The sequence below is a fragment of the Anolis carolinensis genome, chromosome 4, assembly GCF_035594765.1.
Source record: "Anolis carolinensis isolate JA03-04 chromosome 4, rAnoCar3.1.pri, whole genome shotgun sequence".
In the NCBI taxonomy this organism is placed as follows: Eukaryota; Metazoa; Chordata; class Lepidosauria; order Squamata; family Dactyloidae; genus Anolis; species Anolis carolinensis.
Window position 1 is genome coordinate 187,650,718 of NC_085844.1, and position 21,232 is coordinate 187,671,949.

At 42.0% G+C, this 21,232-nt stretch overlaps 2 protein-coding genes across 4 annotated transcripts; one reads left to right on the forward strand and one right to left on the reverse strand.

The window, feature by feature from the left end:
- Positions 1 to 206: 206 nt before the first annotated feature.
- snapc2 (small nuclear RNA activating complex polypeptide 2) lies at positions 207 to 7,941 on the reverse strand. The gene is made up of 5 exons (XM_008109454.3): positions 7,615 to 7,941; positions 2,050 to 2,163; positions 1,896 to 1,964; positions 1,294 to 1,561; positions 207 to 766 (listed from the first exon to the last, which is right to left on the reverse strand). Exons 1-5 carry the CDS (start codon positions 7,795 to 7,797, stop codon positions 393 to 395), a joined length of 1,008 nt encoding a protein of 335 aa, XP_008107661.2. The 5' UTR covers positions 7,798 to 7,941; the 3' UTR covers positions 207 to 392.
- A 23-nt stretch (positions 7,942 to 7,964) lies between these two features.
- LOC100564912 (zona pellucida-binding protein 2) lies at positions 7,965 to 21,032 on the forward strand. Of its 3 annotated transcripts, none has more exons than XM_062978385.1 (10): positions 7,965 to 8,206; positions 9,471 to 9,560; positions 11,785 to 11,898; positions 13,460 to 13,597; positions 14,192 to 14,404; positions 16,680 to 16,780; positions 17,396 to 17,583; positions 18,997 to 19,094; positions 19,897 to 19,975; positions 20,358 to 21,032. In XM_062978385.1, the coding sequence occupies exons 1-10, from the start codon at positions 8,143 to 8,145 to the stop codon at positions 21,001 to 21,003; spliced, it is 1,731 nt and encodes a 576-aa protein (XP_062834455.1). In that variant the 5' UTR covers positions 7,965 to 8,142; the 3' UTR covers positions 21,004 to 21,032. The 3 variants fall into 3 exon arrangements, with proteins under 3 accessions (XP_062834455.1, XP_008107662.1, XP_003220288.2); XM_003220240.4 differs by having other exon boundaries at positions 7,969 to 8,206; positions 17,396 to 17,570; positions 18,924 to 19,094; XM_008109455.3 differs by lacking the exon at positions 9,471 to 9,560 and having other exon boundaries at positions 7,967 to 8,206; positions 17,396 to 17,570; positions 18,924 to 19,094.
- Positions 21,033 to 21,232: the final 200 nt, after the last annotated feature.

The following is a 21,232-nucleotide window of genomic DNA, read 5'->3' on the forward strand; positions in this document are numbered from 1 at the left end:
TGGCATGACAGCTCTTTCTGATGCCTACAATAAGAAAATACTCTAAAATTAAGTGCGTAGAGGTAAAATTCCTAACCCCGTTATAAGATTACTAACTACAAATGAAGCTAAGGGACAACTTCAACATCACTATTAACACCAAGTCTCTAGATAGGATTTTCCAATTGACAAGAACTGGTAAAATAAATAGAGGTAAAACATTAGGACATGATTGAACAGTGTTTATTAACATTAAACAAGGGTGTATCATGCAGAACATGATAGTTGAACGTAGTAATCCCATAACAGCTACAGCAAGTAGACTATGCCTGGTCCTTGCATTAGTAAATATATTTCAGAACACTTGTGAGAAGTCTGTTGCAGGCTTGTAGTAGCACAGACTGGAGTTCCCCTCACTCAACAGCATCTCCTTTACGTGTCAAAAGATCCAATGGGAACATGAATGAATTCAAAGGGCAGATCCCCAGAGTTTTCCAGTTGATGGCAGATGATGATGCTTCATCATTTTTGGAAGAAGAATGGGAATTAGCACCCTCTTGCTGTTGACAGCAGCTGCTGTTTGGGTGGATATGGAAAAATATATCATGTTGGTCTCTGCCACTGTTTACAGACTGGCTGGACTCTGCTTGTGTTCCGTTTTTATTACCTGTGTAGCGTCCATTTAACTCTCTATAGCATTTGTACATATGACTTTTCAATTTATTAAAGTCCAGACACTCCAACTCTTCTGGTAGCGATAGTAACAAGTCTAGGAGCACAGCTGATTCTATAGACAAAAACAAAACATGAGCGGGATGTTAGGTAGATACTTATCATATGGCCAAAAATGTAATACTTCGCCTCTGGCAAAGTATTCTGGTTTTCAGTACTCTGGTTCTCCGGTTTTGTTTCCTCTCAACTCCTCTGTAAGCAGTTGTCACAAAAACAGTGCTGTATTTCTTCTATATCAAATACTAAACATTTTAAAAATAGGGTATAAGAGATTTGGTATACTTTTCAATACACAGTAAGACATCCAGAAGAGGCACAGGATCCCCATGAAAGTAGAATAAACATAAGATAACAATTCTGTTATTTTTTTGTTTGCAAGAACACCTATCTAGGAACAATTTCCTGCAAAACTTTGGCATATATAGGGTCATGTTAGAAAACCAAGAGAAAGAATATATTAATCAAATTTGTAAAAGTTATACCCACAAATGTGTCTTAAGCTGGACTCTACTTGAAATCCAATAATAACAAATAGCAGCTACCCATTTTCCCCCACTCACGACTAGAAAAACCTTAACTTACCACCTGGTGGAAGCTCTGGTGCTTTAGATCCACGTGAGATCACTGAGAGATATTTGTAAATCTTTTCGAAGTCTACCTGAAATTCACCATTTTTCACAGGGGTTAATTCTTCTCCATTTGATGATACAGTTGCTTCCCGAGTTTCTTCATTTGATTTATTCTTGTTATGAAGAGTTGGTGATGAACATCTAGTGGTTTTAACTTCCATAGGCTTTGGGGGCACAGAATGGAGTAAGCAGAGTGGCTCAGTAGATGCAATTGTCAAAACCTAACAAGTAGAGAGTTGGAAACTAGTGAGTATTCAATAAATAAGTAGAATAGAGATATATGTACTTGTGAATAAGAGAACAGTAAACTCTGCTGTAGAAAGGGTACCACAAGTTCCAAGCAGGTAGAATATTCCTGATTTTTTTTCTTAGGAAGCACAGCACATTTCCAACGGTTACATCTTTTCATGAAAGGGGCACAGTGCTAGGTATGGTAGGGCTATGTGGACAAAATGTATAGTGACAGAGTTGCCACAGATGTATTGATTGCCCAAATTACTACATTATCATTTAATAAAAAATTTAATAAAATTACAGAAGATGCATAATTTTAACCTGGGAAAAAGCAGCTGTTACAGCATCTTCAAGGCATCCTGTCATTTTTTCAGCCAACGCAGTCCACACCTAGAAGGAAATCCAAGAAATAGATATGAATATCTTTCAGTCTACCATATGCCATAATTCCTTACCCAAGTTACCCTTTTTATACCTCAATAGGTGCAGGAACAGGGGCATCCTTCTGTTTACACTGGTGGTATCGAAACTGTGCCTTGACTACTTCTTTTGCCACGCGCTCTTTCAGTAGATCCACAAACTTCATGATCTGCAATACCAGCACATTTTAGACACGATATGAGCAGTATTTTCAGAAAAATCTTAACTTGCTTTCAGAAAACACTTAAACTGGTAATTCTCCCAAAAAACATGGAACTGAGAAATACCAAGTCAGAGTTACAGTACTGCTGTAATGAGGAAAACTCTAATGTTTCCATAACACCTTGGAAGAGGCTTCTTTGGCTAACAGAAAACTTGTTTATTTAAAGGTGGAGACATCGGGCCAACTACTGAATTACATGTTTTTCATGAATAAGACTCCGCTCTTCTGAATGTTTATTTATGCTAGCATTTATAAATTCAATCAAGCTGTACACAGCACCTGAGGGAGTTTAATCTAATTATTCAAGGCTGAATGAGGCAAACTTCTTGACTTCTCAAACAATCCAGTTTTGCTCTCTTACTCCCATCACCCTGCTTTGATTAACATCCAGACTGGAGAATTCAAAAGCTTGTTACATATTTTTTGACATTTTGGCTGGTTCTAATAATGACTACAGAGTTCTTTTTATGGTTCAACATAGTTTTTAGGGTCCAACAATTTCACCTTGCCAGTTTCAGATACATTTGGAGGTCAGAAACTTGATCAAAATCAGGTAACAGTTTATTTATCTTTGCTGGCATCTAAATGTGTTTGCTGTTAGTCTCCCAAAGGTACCTGCAGATTACAAACTTGTTTATCTACCCAATGCTACTCAAAAGTGGTGACCAATCTTCAATTGGCTAACTGTCTGCAGGAAGATTTCAGAGAGGGAAAAACAAACCATCTCCCTGATAACAATATGGCAGAAATACATACCAATCTCTGGTACACTGGAGGAAAAAAAAACCCTGCTGATACTGCACATTAGATAATTCGAGAAGTACTAATCTATCATGTACTGATGGCTCTAGCTTTCCAATCTTTAGCAAGTTCAAGAAAACCCAGAACTTTTAAAGTTCATCCTTATATGTGTCTTGCTGAGAATCATTAAATGCTTTTTATTTCCTAACACACTTTGTGGTTAAGGTCTCATCACACTGAAGTTTTAATATAGTTTTAAACTGGTACTGAAGAACATCATTTTACTGTGCATCATTTTACTGTTTTTCTATTCTGCCTTAGTCAGACCACATCTGGAATACTGTGCCCAATTCTGGGCACTGCAATTTAAGGGAGATGTTGACAAGCTGGAATGTGTCCAGAGGACGGTGACTAAAATGATCAAGGGTCTGGAGAACAAGCCCTATGAGGAGCGGCTTAAAGAGCTGGGCATGTTTAGCCTGCAGAAGAGGAGGCTAAGAGGAGACATGATGAGGGCCATGTATCAAGATGTGAGGAGAAGTCATAGGGAGGAGGGAGCAAGCTTGTTTTCTGCTGCCCTGGAGAATAGGACGTGGAACAACAGCTACAAACTAGAGGAAAAGAGATTCCATCTAAACATTAGGAAGAACTCCCTAACTGTGAGAGTTGTTTGGCAGTGGAACACTCTGCTCCGGAGTGTGGTGGAGGCTCCTTCTTTGGAGGTTTTTAAACAGAGGCTGGATGGCCATCTGTCGGGGGTGTTTTGAATGTGATTTTCCTGCTTCTTGGCAGGGGGTTGGACTGAATGGCCCAGAAGGTCTCTTCCAACTCTATGATTTCACAGGAAACCCTGGAACCAGTTCAAGGCCCGGATGGTGATGACAAAAACCACAAGACACTGATGAGTACTGGTAAAGTATCCCTTAACTGAAATGCTATGGCCCAGAAGTATTTGGGATTTTAAAATACTTACTGGTACATAATGAGACATTTGCAAACAGGATCTGAGTGCAAACATGAACACTTCATTTACATTTCACATACATCTGAGAAATGTAGCCACAAGGCAATTTTAGACACAACGTTTTAACTAATAATAATAAACCTTATTTATAGTCAGATCTAGTTCCTGAGAAGATCATGATGCTGGGGAAAAAGGAAGAGCAAGATGGATGGATGGTATCCTGGAAGTGACTGGCTTGACCTTGAAGGAGCTGGGAGTGGTGACAGCTGACAGGGAGCTCTGGTGTGAGCTAGTTAATGAGATCACAAAAAGTCAGAAGCGACTGAATGAATAAACAAAAACATCTCCCCGAAGGGACTCAGGGTGGTTTCCAACATACAGCAACAATTCAATGCCCAAAGAAAACCATACAGTTTACATCAAGACAAAGCACATTAGACAATATAAACAACCTAACTGAACCTTAATAAACAAAATGACAACAAATGAAATGACTAAAAATTTAAAAAATTAAAAACATAAAATACAAAAACCCTGATAAAACACATTAAAAATAAAATATATAAAACTGAGTACATCAAAACTCCATCAGATGAGGTTCAGGATTCCTATGGTCAGGAGTACTAAAAAGGATCTAAGCTATATATATTAAAATGTAATGTGGCGCTTTATTATGGACTAAACAACAAAACCACTGAACCCAATCACACCAAATTTGGCCACAGAAAACATAGTCATCCAGTCTACATCTTTCAATCAAAAAAACCTAGAAAGATTGTCCAAATTACATAGGATGGGGAAGAGCCTTTCCCCCCCTAACTGCCAGTTAGAAAGGTAGGCTCTGCTGCCTTTAGCTGCCCCCCCCCCCCCCCGGCTTTAGGCCCTACCCCCTTTGTATCCTAGCAATTCCCTCAGCCAAAATGGTGCCCAGGGCACAGGCAGAGTGCACTTAGGCCTGATCCACACTGCCTATAAAATACAGATTATCTGATTTGAACTGGATTATATGGCAGTGGAGACTCAAGGCCCTCCCACACAGCTACAGTGTTCCCTCACTTATCACTGGGGTTAGGTTCCAGGACCACCCGCAATTAGTGAAAATCCATGAAGTAGGGACACTATATTTATTTTAATATTTATACATTATTTTAGTAGTTAAACACTGTTTTAAGTCTTTATCAACCAATCATGTGTTGATAAATCGCCTCCTTCTCCTCCTGTTGCCGCTTGGGCTCCTTTTCTCTCCCTTTGGCTTCTCCTTCCTTAGACTGTAATTTGTCATTTTTTATGATTTATAATAGTAGTAGTAGTAGTAGTAAACTTTTATTACGGTCAATGACCAGCTCGGATTTATAATAGTCTTTTAGAGTTTATTTAAAAACCACGAAACAGCGAATCCACGAAAAGTGAACCGCGAAGTAGTGAGGGAACACTGTATATAACCCAGAATGCCAAGGCACATAATCCACAGTATCTGCTTTGAACTGGATTACCTTGAGTCCACACTGCCATATGATCCACTTCAATGTGGATTTTATACAGCTGTGTAGAAGGGTCCTCATATAATCCAGTATCCTGCTTGTTGATTTTAATGATTGTTTTTATTGATGTTGATGTTTTTTACTGGGATAATTTTTTTATTGCTTTGTTACTGTTATTTGTTTGTATTATTGGGCCATGCCCCATGTAAGCCGCCTGAGTCCCTTCGGGGAGATGGGGCGGGGTATAAAAATAAAGTTATTATTATATTATTATTATTCTAAGCAGATAATTTAAGATTATAAATATAATATGAAATAATTACTGTGGTATAATAATGCAGAACAATATAATCTCTAAAATCAGGACAATAAATAAAGAGCAACACTTTGAAAACGGGAATTCCAGACAGGAAACAATCAGGGCCAGCTAACATCTCCCAACAAAGGATTCCCCCAGGCAGGAAGTATCCAGGCTTTCAAGCTGCAAGGCCATTAAATGCTAATCAAGGTGACTAATTGCAGCATTCATAATTGCTGCACAAAGACTATTAATTGCTATTCAACCTGGGCAACCAAGGATTCCACAAGGTAGAAAGCGGCCAGGCTTTTAACCTGCAAAACTATTCGGTGAAATTCAAGCTGGCCAAACAATGATTCCCCTACAAAGCAAGTAGCCAGGCTTCAAAGCGGCTCTTTGATTGAGGGTGCTACTCCAGCTCACCAAACAAGAATTCCCCTAGCTATAACACAGCCAGGCATTGAAGCTGCAAGGCTATTCAGTGCAATTCAACCAGACCAACAAAGGATTAGAAGGCGGCCAGGCTTTCAAGCAGCGATACTACTCTGTACTATTGAAGCTGACCAACCAAAGATTCCCCTAGGTACCAAGCAGCCAGGCTTTGAAGTAGTGAGGCTATTCACTGCAATTCTAGCAGCCCAAAAATCATTCCCCTAGAATGTAAGTATCCAGCCTTCCAAGCAGCAAGCCTATTCTGTTGCATTCCAGCTCACCAAACAAGGATTACTAAAAGAAGATAGCCAGGCTTTGTGGCTGTAAGGCTATTCACTGCTATTCCGCCTGTCCATCAATTGACTCCCATAAGCCACAGCAACACATGGCCGGGCACAGCTAGTTATCTATAAAAGGACTGGGTGAGGGGTAGTGCAAACAGTGTACCACTGGGCTGGGAAAGTGGGCGAGTTGTGCATGAAACCAGGTTTGTGTATGCTGAATTTTATCAGAGAGCAACGATATTCTATCTCAGCCCCTCATATAGACAATTTTGGTTTTTTGAGTATTTCAGGATATTTATATATTTATTGTGTCAGAAGCGAACCAAGGGTACAATTGTAATGTATTTGAAAAGACAAAGTTAAAAACTTGGCATTATACTCAATGTCCTTTGACCAGTAGCTGGCCACGTGGAGTGCCTCTGGTGTTGCTATACGAAGGTCCTCCATTGTACATGTGGCAGGGCTCAGACTGCACTGTAATAGGTGGTCTGTGGTTTGCTCTTCTCCACACTCGAATGTCGTCAACTCCACTTTGTAGCCCCTTTTCTTAAGGTAGGCTCTGCATCTCATTGTGTTAGAGAGCAATCTATTCAGCACCTTCCAAGTTGCCCAGTTTGCTGTGTGCCCAGGAGGGAGACTCCCATTTGGTATGAGCCACGGGTTGAGGTTCCGGGTTTTAGCCTGCCACTTTTGGACTCTTGCTTGCTGAAGTGTTCCTGTAAGTATCTCTGTAGATCTTAGAAAACTATTTCTTGATTTAAAGCGTTGGCATGCTGACGGATATCCGAACAGAGGATGGGCCGGAGACTCAGGAAGCGAGAGTCCAAAAGTGGCAGCCTAAAACCCGGAACCTCGATCAGTGGCTGTCGCCGGATGGTCAAAGGGCATTTGGTATAATGCCAAGTTTTAAAAAAACTTTGTGTTTTCAAATATATTACAACTTGTACCCTTGGTTCGCTTCTGATACAATAAATAAACCAAAAGCGAACCCCATCCTCCATCATTGCATCCACACAGTAGCATTAAAGCAGTTAGCCACCACTTCAACTCCCACAGCTCAATGCTATGGCCTCATGGGAGTTGTAGACACAAACTACGAGTTCGAGGATCCCATAGTATTGTGCCATGGCTGTTAAAGTGTTGTCAAACTGCATTAATGCTGCAGTTTAGATGCACCCTAGGGAGGCCTCCACTCACCTCGTCTTCACCCCTTGAAGGCAAATACTTCTTCAGCACTTCCAGCCGCAAAGGACCCGGCGCCTGAGCTTGGGCTCTCAAGCCCCGGAGCAAGCGTCGCTTTTCTCGATCGGTCCAAATTCGGGAGACGGGGCCCAAGTGGTAGCGAGCAGGAGCCGAGCGCGGCCTCGACGGGGGCTTCATGGTAGTGAGGAGGGAAGAAACTAGTTCTCTGACCGCTATCGGGATCCTTCCTTCCTTCTACAGCAGCACACCGCCGCATAAGAATGACGTACACAGAACTTGGGAACGGTGGCCGGAGAGGATCATTTCCGGGAACGCCGCGGCTCCACTTTCTAGGGCGAACCTTGGGGAGAGCGGGTCGTTCCAGCGTGGTGACGTCACCAAGGAGCTCCAAGGACGCGCCTAGCAACCAAGGGATGGAACTTTGCGGGTGGACGCCCAGGGCTCCTCTCGTTGCCATGGCGACAGAAACGCGACGCCCTCCGGCGCTCTGGAGCCGCCCAGCGGGGCCTTGAACCCGGCTTCATGTCTTGGCCTGTAGTCGGAGTCGTTGTGTGGACCCTGGTCCTGTGGCTCTACAATGGGGCCAGTACGTGAAGAGGAGCTTCCCACAGCCTCCCTTTTACCCCCCCGGACTTTCTTTGAGGGGGGGTGTTTGTAAAAGGGAGTCTGCACGGTAGAATTAACGCAGTTTGATACCATTTTATGCTGTGGGATCCAGGTAGTTGCAGTTTGGTGAGGCATCATCAAACTTTGGTAGAGGAGGCTGAAGATCTTGTGAAACTACAATTCCCCGAGCTATTAAAGTGGTGTCAAACTGCATTAATTCTACAGTGTAGATCAAGCATGGGCAAACTTTTAGCCATGACGACAGTGGGTGCCAGCCATGGACAAACCTGGGCCCGCCAGGTGTTTTGGACTTCAACTCCCACCATTCTTAACAGCTTCAGGCCCCTTCCTTTTTCCCCACATATACAAGCGGCTGTGGGGGGAAAGGAAAGGGCCTGAAGCTGTTAGGAATCGTGGAAGTTGAAGTCCAAAACACCTGGCGGGCCCAGGTTTGTCCATGTCTGGTGTAGATGCACCCACTGTCGTCATGGCTAAAAGTCTTGTAAAACTACAACTTCCATGTGGAGGGAAGAACTGTATTGAAGTGTAAATGTTCCGAGATACAGGAGACTGTGAATTTAATATAAGCCACTTTAGAGGTTTATTTAGTGAAATCAAAATACCCTGCATCATCAAGATTCGATGGTTCTAAAGCTGAATGATGGGCTTCGCATGCAGAGCTTCATCAAGACCAGATCAAAGGCTAACCATTTTGTATGTTACGGATGAGGACTAAAGATACAGATTAGGATAACGCCAGACATTTGCTTGGTATTATTTTACTTAAGCTACAGATAATTGGAAAGCACTTCTCCTCTGCAATTTGCCCGGCAGTGCCTCACTAGATAACAAAAGCAGCGCTTATAGAAGATCCCATTCTACTTTAGTATTATTGCTGGCTTAAACATGAGGGAGCTGTGGGGTGGAGTCCAGGACTCACAAGTGCTGTTGCTTGGTCAACCCGAAATGAAATGTGTTGTCAAAGTCTTTCATGGATGGAATCACTGGGTTGCTGTGAGTTTTCCAGGCTGTATGTCCATGTTCCAGAAGCATTCTCTCCTGATGTTTTGCCCAAATCTATGGCAGGCATCCTTAGAGGTTGTGAAGTCACAACTTCTGAGGATGCCTGTATAGATGTGGTTGAAATGTCAGTAGAGAATGCTTCTGGAACGTGGCCATACAGCCCGGAAAATTTACAGCAACCCAGTGAGTGAAATCTTATTGAGGTTCCCTATTCTTTCCAGGCTATGGACTGGATTCCCATGAGTCATTTGACAATAAAACAGTTTCAAAACTGGATGACACTGAAGAGACAAAAACTACTGGAGAGACAGGTGAGAACATTAGAAAGATAAGTTACCACTTCTCGGTGCTTCTATGTCCCAGAGGCCAGTGTCGCTTTATGATGGGGTGATGCCCTGTTACCAAGAAGGATATTGATCAGCTGGAACATATCCAGAGAACGGTGACTAAAATGATCAAAGGTTTGGAAGCCAAGCCCTCTGAGGAACTGGCTGGTAAAGGACATGATAGACTGAGACTGAGAAGAGACATTATCAGCATGTTTAAGTTTATGAAAGGGTGTCACTGAAGGCGGGACAAGTTTTTTGTTTTTATTTTTTTTTTTGCTGATCTGGAGATGAGAACAGAATAGAACAATGGATTCAAATATCAAGAAAAGAGATTCCACCTAAACATTAGGAAGAACTTCCTGATGGTGAGAGCTGTTTGCAGGGCAATATGCTACTCCGGAGCTGGTGGAATCTGCTTTTCTGGAGATTTTTAAGCAAGGCTGAAAGTCTATTTGTTGAGAATGCTTTGATTGTGTATTCCTGCATGGCAGGGGTTTAGACTGGACAGCCCTGTGGTCTCTTCCAACTCTATGGTTTTACTGTAGACAAGTAATTCCCAAACTCTAGGACAGGTGTTTTGGACTTCTATTCCCATAAGCCTTAGCTGATTTGGCCAATGATTAGGGATTTTGGAAAATGAAGTCCAAAACCTCTGGAGACCAGAATTTGGGAAACAACTGCCCTAGACCAACATGGGCAACTATAGAAGTCTGCAGGCTGCATTAATCTGACTTTCTGGAGATATTTAGCTGCTGAATCCCTTGCTGTGGTTCCCAGTAAAAAAAACTAAAATCAAAACATTCTGTCTCATCTCTGCCATTTTAGGTCCGGGGGACTTTCTTTTATAAACAACTAGCTTGGGGACCCGGTGTTGCCCGGGTTATTTGAAAAAGGCATTATTTGTCTTTGAATGTTATGTATTCTGTTTGGAGTGGGTGAACTACAATTCCCAGAATCATGGGTCAATCCTCCCCAAACCCTGCCATTATTCAAAGTTGGCCATTTTGGGTCTGTGTACCAAATGTGGGTCCAGATCTGTTGTTGGCTGGGTTCAGTGGTCTTTGGATACAGGTGAACTACAACTCCCAAAATCAAGGCCCATTCCCACAAACCCCTGTAGTATGTTCAGTTGGTCATGTTCAGTTGCACAGAGGCTTCTCTGTGCAAAGTCTGCTCCTTGTCCATTGTCGGTGGGAGCCACTGTTTCTCTGGATGCAAGTGAACTATAAGTCCCTTTCCCCAAAACTTGTCCAATATGTTCTATTGGTTATGGGGACTCTGTGTGCCAAGTTTGGTCCTGATCCATCATGGGTAGGGTTCAATTGTAGGTGAACTATAAATCCCAGTACCTACTACTCCCAAATGTCCAGGCCAATTCCCCTCAAAACCCACCAATATTCAAATCTGGACATATTAGGTATGCATGGCAAGTTTGGTCCAGACCCATCATTGTTTGGGTTCATAGCGTTCTGGGTGTAGGTGAACTACAACTCCTCTAAATTCCCCAGTAGGAGTCACAGGGCTCTGACTTGATGCAGGGTGAACTACAACTTCCACCATGTGGAGTCAATCCCCAAACTCCTCCAGGAAATTTAGTTGGTGCTCCATTTTGCTCTGTTTGTTATGCAGACAGATTTGAAAGGGAAGGGCAGTAGGCAGGGTCATGCAAATTCCACACCAATGGAGAACCCTGGGATGCCTGCCTGTGGTGGAGGAAAATGAAATGGTTCCCAAATGAAAGCATTCCTTGGGTGGTGGTTCGTAGTGTTTGGGAAGGACATTGGCAGGGTTTGGGATACATGTTCATGGAGCTCGTTGTAACCGCAATATCAGTGGAAAAGAGTGACTTGATGGCTCCTCAGCACTGGGAACTATAGCCTGTTTGTGGAGGCTGGAGGCTGTCTGTGTGAGCAGACACCTGTGCCACATACACACATACGGGTTTTCACTTTTATTATGGATACAGATAGATATAGATATGTAGATATAGATATAGATAGGAAGTTAGCATATATCATTTTTCTTTGATTCTTTTTTTAAAGGCATCTTCTTTGATTAAAATTGCCTGGGGATGAGGAAAACAGCAAGAATGCCCATTGGAGGGAATTTGGGCTCATTTTCTATTATTGGAGGCAGGGGAGCCTCAGAGGTCACAAAACATACCCTAGAGGGCTATACTTTTCCCATCCTGCTTTCTCATTTTCAGGACCCATCTTTGTCCACATTGGAACCAAGGAAATCACTATACCTTGCAAGCCTGCAAAGTCTGCTGTGGCATTTGGTTTGAATCCCACCTACAATTGGACCAAAGAAAATGGAGGTAACCTAAGCATTGTTGCATAGGGATCTAGGTTTTTACATTGATGTCAAAAACTACTATTGGGTTGAGATATGGTGTTCTTGATATAGAGTGGGTGATTTGCTTTAAAGCAAAGACAGCTATGTTATCTGCAAAGAGAAAACCCAGTCCCACAGCCGGACAGTCTTTATGTGGACAAATTACCAGAAGTGTGCAAACTTTTGAGTTCTCCATAACTATTCATCAGCATAAGTGATACTGAGAACTTCTGAAGACCTACAAATCTTGTTCACTTTTGTGAGATTTTTGGGGGATGTTGATCTTACTAATAGTAATTTGAGAGGGGAGGAAAGCATTTGTGTGTCAGGCTTGTCAATATCTTTTTAGAATGATAAACACAGCTCCTCCTGTGGCCAGAATCAAGCATACCCTCATGAAGCCAGAAGCTGGAAATGTTAAATAGCCTCCGTGTCTCTGTCTCTGTGTTTCGTATGTCTATGGCATTGAATGTTTGCCATGTATATGTACATTGTGATCCACCCTGAGTCTCCTTCGGGGTGAGAAGGGTGAGATATTAATACTGTAAATAAATAAATAAATAAATAAATAAGATAACTATAGTGACATAGGTATAATTTAAAAAAATTACAGGTAGTTCTAAATGTTAAGATCTGAGGACTTTTTACCCAAAGATTGTGCTTTGTGTGTAACTATGCCTAAGTTATGAGTCCATATTGTCTTTAGGTTCATTATTAGTCATACATACATACACATACTCATCACACTCTGGAGAGACACATTCATCCCATCAAACTTTCTTTCTTGTCCTGTACCATCATCTTTAAGAAGTTTTGAAAAGTGAACAGGAGAAGAGCCAATCTCTTTAGTTAGTCCCCATCTCCTCAGCTACTACTATTAGTTGACCTTGTTCAACTAACTAAATTGAATTAGGATGTAATCTAAAGAGGCAGCAATGTGTTAGCATATCTGTCAGACATCCTGGAGAAGAAACCAAGTTGATTAGAAACTGAATCCCTTGAATACCATTTAGTGCAAAGTAACATGGTTTAAGAGAAAGCAGAACAAAACACAAAACATAGTGGTAAAATTGTAACAATATATTTTCAATAATGCAAGCTGCCTGGTGTATAACTTCTGTAATAAGAGAATATGTACAGAATGTTAGAAGAGGTTTTGTGTAGACATTCACTCATAGCAACAGAGTAACAAGAGAAAGCAGACTTACTTTCATAAATAGGGCAGAGGGCAGGGGAGAAATCAATGTATTCAAAGCTACAGAGTTTTCCTTACCAAATAGAATTGGAAAATACCTCACAACCTCTGAGGATGCCTGCCAGAGATGTGGGCAGTGAATGCGTCTGGAGTGAATGCTTCTGGACCATGGCTATACTTCTTGAAAAACTCACAGCAACCCAATGATTCCGGCCATGAAAGCCTTCGACAATACATGGAATTGGAAAAACGACTAAAGGGCTTTTATTGAAGCATTTCTACAGGACCACATTGGCTGATTGATTGGATTTTTTAACTCAGCATTTATGATTCTGCTGTCTGTTTCCAGGAGTCCATTTTCTTTCTGACGATGCTACCCTGACTATACATGCATTTAGTGCTGAGGATAGTGGACGCTACGTCTGTACCATATCCTACATTAAAGATGGCGAACTCAATACCAAGGTTTTCTATCACACAGTGGCAGGTGCGTTCCTTCCTGCTATGCCAGTATAAATGTTTTGGTGGATGTTCCAGCAGAAGAGCCTTTATTTCCTTATGAAACATTCCTCACCTTGGGTACACAACAACAGTGGGAGGGCTCGTAGGCATGGTTCAGATTCCTTACATCTAAGGAGGATTTTGAGCTTTCCCCCTTCTTTCTTCCTCCTCCTTGGCAGTAAGAGAGAGAAAACTCCAGATCCAGTCTCCTCCTTGGAAGTTAGGCAGTTTTCAAAGCTCCAGATCCAGTTTCCTCCTTGGAAGTAAGGCAGTTTTCTAAAAGAAATACAAAGGGAGCTGGCTGGGTCTGGGGTTTTTCCTCTTTTACTTCCCAGGAGGAAGAAGATCCAGGAGGGAGAAGATACTTCCTTACCTCTGAAGAGGAGACTAGGTGAGGGGGTCCCCCTTTTCCCTACTCCTTCTTTGAAAATAAGAGAGGAAAAACCCCAGACACAGCTGGCTCCACACATTTTTCTCTCTTTGCATAATGGCCGTACCCCCTTTTCCCAAGGAAATAAAAGGGATAAAAAGTGTGGCTATTACATGGTGAATGATGGTAATTTTCTGTCTTTTTCCCCAGGCTATCATATACGTGGAGAGCTGCAGGTCCTCATGGTTTATGAGACCAACACCTGTGATGATGAATTGACTGGCAAATTTTTGAAGACTCTGCATGAACATCTGAATAAAGTGGTGTCTGACTTCAATGCTAATATCCTTCTTGGGGACATCACTTGCTTCCCAACTTTGGATAAACCCACAGATCAATTCAACCTCCAGGTAGAGCTAAAAGGTCAGAACCAAGAAATATATGAGTTTGGAAATAATGGCACAGGAACTTAGGAGAATTTAGTTCATTAAACATGTGGGGCAGAAATAAAATTTAGAGCAATAAAAGGGGCTGCAAAACAATGGGATTTACCAGCTAGGCTGCCTTGTGAAAACATCTGATTGTTCTTGTTTAATGGATTCCTTTCAACTTATACAATCCAAGGACATGGGAGGAATGAGGGCAACTACTTGTTCTCTGGACTCTTGCCCATCCTGGCAAATTAAATCAGCTGGGGGGGGGGGGGGGACTGGCAAAATGGGTGAAGGTGCTGGTGAATACCTCCTTAACCTAAGACCGAGTGCCAATTAGTTTCAAGGAGGCAGCAGTAAGACCTTTGTTAAAGAAACCGGCACTGGATCCCACTCAACTGAATAATTATTGGCCTGTATCAACTCTCCTCTTCCTGGACAAGGTTCTAGATAAGATGGTGGCCCCTCAACTCCAAAGCTTCTTGGATGAAACCAATTTTCTGGATCGATTTCAATCTTGTTTCAGGACTGGCAATGGAACTGAGACGGCATTGGTTGCCTTGTTGGATTATCTATGAAGAGAGCTAGACTGGGGAGTGTGTCCCTATTGGTTCTCCTGAACCTCTCAGTGGCGTTTGATAACATCAACCATGGTATCCTTCTGGACCGGCTCTCCGAGATGGGTCTAGGGATCACTGTTTTACAGTGGCTCCAGTCCTTCCTGGAGGATTGGACCCAGATGGTGGTGCTGGGGGGCATCTGTTCTACTCCCTGGGTGGTGGCTTGTGGGGTGCCTCAGGGTTCAATTTTGTCCCCCATGCTGTTTAACATTTACATGAAACGGCTGGAAGAGATCATCCAGAATTTTGAAGTTCGGTGTCAAATTTATGCCGATGACACTCAACTTTATTACTCCTTTCCACCCAAGGATGCACCGGTGCCTGTCATCAGTAAAGGACTGGTTGAGGGCTAACAAGTTGAACAAGACAGAGGTACTCCTGGTCAGTCGGAAGGCAGTTCAGGGTATAGGGTTATAGCCTGTGTTGGATGGGGTTGCACTCCCCCCTGGAGACAGAGGTTTGCAGCTCGGGGGTGATCCTGGACTCATCGCTGACCCTGGAACCTCAGGTGTCAGCGGTGGCCAGGAACACCTTCGCACAGCTAAAATTTGTGCGCCTGCTATGCCTATACCTTGAGATGCCAGATCTGGCCATGGTAGTCCACACCTTAGTTACATCCCATCTGGACTACTATAACACTCTCTACATGCAGCTGCCTTTGAAGACAGCTTTGAAGCTTCAACTAGTCCAAAGATCGGCAGCCAGGTTATTAACTGGAGCGCCATACAGGGATAAAACCACTCCCCTGTTGCGGCAGTTCCATTGGCTGCCAGTCTGCTTCCAGGCTAAATGCAAAGTGCTGTTACGGTATTACCTATATAGCCCTAAAAATGTTCTTTCATGTTCTTTGACTCGTGTTTGGGCGCTGCGTTTGGTGGTCCAGACACGAGTCAAAGAACATGAAAGGCACTGCAGACTAACTCAACCAGAGAAATCAGCCATAGCAGAGCACTTGATGAACCAACCTGGACACAGTATATTATTTGAGAACACAGAAATGCTTGACCACTCCAACAACTATCATGTCAGACTACACAGAGAGCCATTGAAATCCACAAGCATGTGGACAACTTCAACAGAAAGGAGGAAACCATGAAAATGAACAAAATCTGGCTAACAGTATTAAAAAACTCAAAAATCAGAACAGTAAATAAGAAGCAACACTCTGCAAACAGAGGAGTTCCAGACAGGGACAGCTAATGATGCTGAACAAAGGATGCCCCCAGGCAGGAAAGGCCAGGAGATGAACCTTTTCAATGCTAATTAGGGTGATTAACTGCAACATTCACACTGGTCTACAACTGACAAAGAGTTCTTCTCTCACCCTGGACTTTCCACAGATATATATAAACCTTCCTTGCTTAGTTTCTCTATACCTCACAACCTCTGAGGATGCCTGCCATAGATGTGGGCGAAACGTCAGGAGAGAATACATGGCCATACAGTTCAGAAAACATACAACAACCCAATGTCATTTGTTGCATCTATAAATATAGTGAATAACGAACAGTATGGAATAAACATGTTTTTTTATATCAATATTCTGAAGTGTTGCTTAGAATTTGTACTCTGATGGGTCTGATAAAAGAATTGATCCCCTGATTGGGACAGCTTGAGGACAATAATGCATTTGTCTTTGTTTTCTAGTGTCTCCCTTCAAGGAGGGCTGGGATGAGTCCTGTGACCCCAAGGCGGATGATCTGGCAATAGAATGTTACCATACAGCTATCCATACCAATCTGCAGAAGGTGTGTCACCAGAACTCCTCTCTGTTCTACTAGAAAATGGTTTGATACAGTTTTGTATGTACTTATTTATGCCCGTGGAGAAGCTTCTGTTAACAGTGCAAAAGTATTTTATCTAATTGATAAATCACACTAGAACCAAAATGAACGTGTTGCATTGTTTCCCATGGAAGGCTGTCTTTCAGAGCAAAGGGAGCATAAACTGCTCTCTTCTATTCTTCTCACTTGCTTTGGTACCAACACACTGTCTTCCATTGTGTGTACATCCTGAACCCTCAAATTGGCACTAGACAGCAGCTAACATAAAACACGGACTATTTACTGTGGGACAAGACTCAATAATTCTATGCTTATTTATCAGGTTTAACAGGTTAAGTTGAACAATGCTTCTGTACAAAGCATGCATTATGGAATTGCTTCTATTTGTGCATTCCCTTTTATGTAACATTGACATGACAGTGTTGTTAAATCATTATCCTCCTGTGTATTCACTATGCTTCTTGTATTCCTTCTTTGGTTAAGCAGACACATGTAGCCGTGTGATCATGTAATGCATACACTATCCTGTCTGATCCTTCAGTTTTTATCTCCCTTCCCTTTCTTCTCTAACTACTATAGGCCAAAGAAGCCCTCACAGAGTTCCTGAATGACAACAAATACTTCCCTGTGGGAGACTCACTAGCTTCCAATACTACCTTTAACAATACCTTCTTCAACTTCCTGGAGGGTGGAAAATGCCAGAACGGTTACGGACAGACACAGGAGCTAGAGACACACTGTCCCGACTGCTGTAGTGAGTGGAGCAGGTGATCTATGAGATGCTGCCTCATCCCTCCTCAGACACTGCCTTTGGTAACACAGACTGCAGTTTCTGTTTACATCCTTGGGAAACAACTCATCATGTGGTTATTTTGTTTGTTTGTTTAAAATAGTAGTAGTAGTAATAATAATAAATTTTATTTGTTACCCACCTTTCCTAATGGTTCGAGGCAGGGTACAACAGTAAAAACATATCAAAATATAATGCATAGATAAAACCACGCCATTATTAAAAGTATACACCAAACACAGGGAACAAAAATTAATATACCACAATAGAATACAAATTCAAAAGTCATGATACAAAGTTGACTGGGTAGGCCTGCGGGAAGACATAGGTATTTAATTCTGTTTGAAATTCTGATAGCTTGTTTAGCTTTTGGAGTTTTTCTGGCAGGTCATTCAACAGTCTAGGGATGAATCATGAAAAGCGGTCTGGGTGACCCTTGTGTTACCTTATATAAAGCATTTATTTATTGCCTCTCTATCTGCCAGAACTCCAAGGAAATGTATAGCCAAGAAGCATTATTGAAATATTAAATATAAACAGATACATATATTATTTAAATGCAAACTAAAAAAATTTCTAAGAAAACAGCAAAAAGAACCACACATGTGAGGACAGCCAGAACAATCACTCTGGTTTTGAGGAACAAAGGCCATGTGAAATAATATAGCTATAGCTGCTCAGTAGAAGCTCAGTAGGTACAACATAGAAAGTCCTGCTATTTCTATTTACCAATCTATTCCCTAGGGCTATAGGACAAGCAGCAGTCTCTGCTCACAATCTCAAATTTCAGACAAATTCATATGGGAGGAGGCAGTTGTTTAGATACACTGATACCAAGCCGTTTAGCTCTCTGTCAATTAAAACCAATCCCTTTGTTTGAACCTGGAAGCAAATTGAAAGCCAGTGTTATTGATGCAAAGCTGGTGATACATCATCTTGAAAGTACATATCCAGCAACAGTTGTCCCCTTTTCATTGTCTTTTGTGAGTTTGTTAATGCCGTCCATGTTATAGTCCTGTATCGGATTTCATGTAGTCGGAACCAGCCCAGTCATTGAGCAGTATTGCAGCATGTATGAGTTCACTTAATCAAATAGCTATAACTCACCACAGTATAATCCAACCCACCAAGAGCTGGAAAGGGGAATGTATTTTGTGCAGGGCCTATTTTGTAGCTGGCCAACTTGACCCCCCCCCCCCCCCACACACACACACACACAGCTTGATGGAGGAATTAAACTGCTTTCAAAAACCCATGCATTGATCTTCTGAGTTTATCAACCTCTTTTTGCTTGTATCTGCCCATTGTGTGTGACAGTGTTGTGCCCTCCTGGGACATACAGCGAGGCCACAGTTGACAACTGTGTTCTTTGTCCATTGGGGAGCTACAGCCTGCACTATGGATCAACTGCCTGTATTCAGTGCCAGCACAACCTGCTTACTTCAGAGCCTGGTGCCAGCAGAGCTGAAGACTGCTTGAGTTTAAGAGGTATGTACTAGACTGGGACATTGTCACAAGGTGGTGGATTTTATTTCCTTAAACACCATTTGAGAACTTTTTATATGAATTCTTAGACTGACAGATTTTGAAGGCCATACTGGACAAAATATATCATAACAAATAATAATATAATCTGGGAAGGAGACTGATAACATTTGGCCCATAGTTAGCTGGGAGGACAGATTTCTACTTTGGGAGGGTTTTCACCCAGCACAAAGGCAAACTTTATAGAATGGATATTTCTTTAGATAGCAATAGAGATGGAAAGTGTCCCAGCACTTCTGAAACATGGCCATACAGCCCAGAAAACACACAACAGCTCTGTCCTAGCGCTACGTTTTCTCCAAACATAATCATGAGCATCCCCTTAAGCTCATGTCAGGCACCTTTTAAATTCTGGTAGTTGCTTGTTAAATGCAGATGCATTTAAAGTTTTATTTAAATTGAACCTGAGCAACTCATCATTTTTCCATTAGTGACACAAACCAGCGGAAGAGGTGAGAGCTAGTATTCTAGTGATCTCTGAGAAAGTGTGTGAGGTGTCATGGATGAATTCTATATTGTTAAGTAAAAGTCCTCAAATCCAATCTTATGAACATGCAGTAGGTGATCACTTGTGAGAATATGTGGAATGGGGGTTTTCTGATAACAATATTTATGTATATCGCCTGGACTAGTACATATTCCTGATTAGAATAGGTTCTTGGTTTCATTGGTTTACTTCTGGAAGCTGTGATTGATAATATGCCTAGCTAAAGCTCTTGAGTGACTTATGTTTCTTTTCACACAGTCCATTCATCACACCGGATTTCCTTACTGGTGGTAGCCTTTTCCTTACCACCACTTTTGTGCTTCTGCTTCATTGTGTTGTAAGTTCTGGGATATTTACTTTGCCTATCTAACCTCAGTACTCTAAAATATTGCAGAACAAATGGATTTATGTCGTGGGTCGTTGGGTAATGTTAATCCACTGAGGAGTTATTTGAGCATTTAAAGAGGTAGAATGATATGAACAAATTGAGCCAAAGGAATGGATCTGAACTGCAGACATGTTGGCTTGCTGATGAAACTTGGCTACCAGGTTGGTCCATTCACTCGCAGTGCTACTTGAAGAAGATCCATGTGGTGTTAGTATTCCCTACATCCTTAAACTGTCCCTGCCCACATTTTGTATAGAACAATACAGGGAGATATGTCAGCTAAGATCTGTATGCCATGTAGTTCTAAGAGATTATCTATCACCTTCTGCAGTTTTTGCTATTGCTTTCGTCGTTACTGGCAGAAAAAAAGTCTTTTCACTGCAAAAGAAGAGATGGAACAGGAGGAAGACCTCCCAGCCCTTCTAGACACACAAGAACAAGAACATGGCAGTCCCATGCTACCTGCTAATCTGGAGTATATTGATAAGGCAGCAGCCATGTTTTCACCTTATGGCGACAAAGCAACGGTGCTTCAATCCCCTGCAATTGAAGCAGCCACATATTCACCTCCTGGCAGCAAAGCAGACATAGTATCCCCTGCTGGAATTGAGGCAGGCACGTTATCACCTGACATCAAAGCAGCCACAGCATCACCTCCTGTATATGAAGCAGCTGTAGTATCACCACCTGGAAATGAAGCAGCCTTATATTCACCTTCTCGTGATGAAGCTGCTGTGGTTTCACCTTCTGCTAAAGGTAGTGCCCTTCTGACACCTAAAGTAGAAGAATCTCCTGTGATGACTCCTAGTACAGAGTATCCTTCTATCAAAGAAGAAGTTGAAACTTCGCCTCCTAGTGGGGACGAAGAACCTCCTCAGGATAACAGCCCAGAAGGAGCTCTAGAAGGAGAAGAATCTGTTAATATGGAAAACATTGAGTTCCCACCGTCTTCACCTGCCTCTGTAGAAAGTGCATGAATCCCAGTAAATTGTTGTTTTCCAAGCAAGTCTGCTCCAGTGTTCTTATAGTCTGCTCGTATACTAATCAGCTGAGGCCATTTCCATTCTTTATTGTAAATAGAGTTTAAACATCATGTACCAGGATAGGATACATTAGTCCCACATAACTTCATTTTGTTACAGAATCCACATAAAACTATATACAAAGTGTAGGCATTCTGCAAAATTGTTGTCTGAATAATTATAC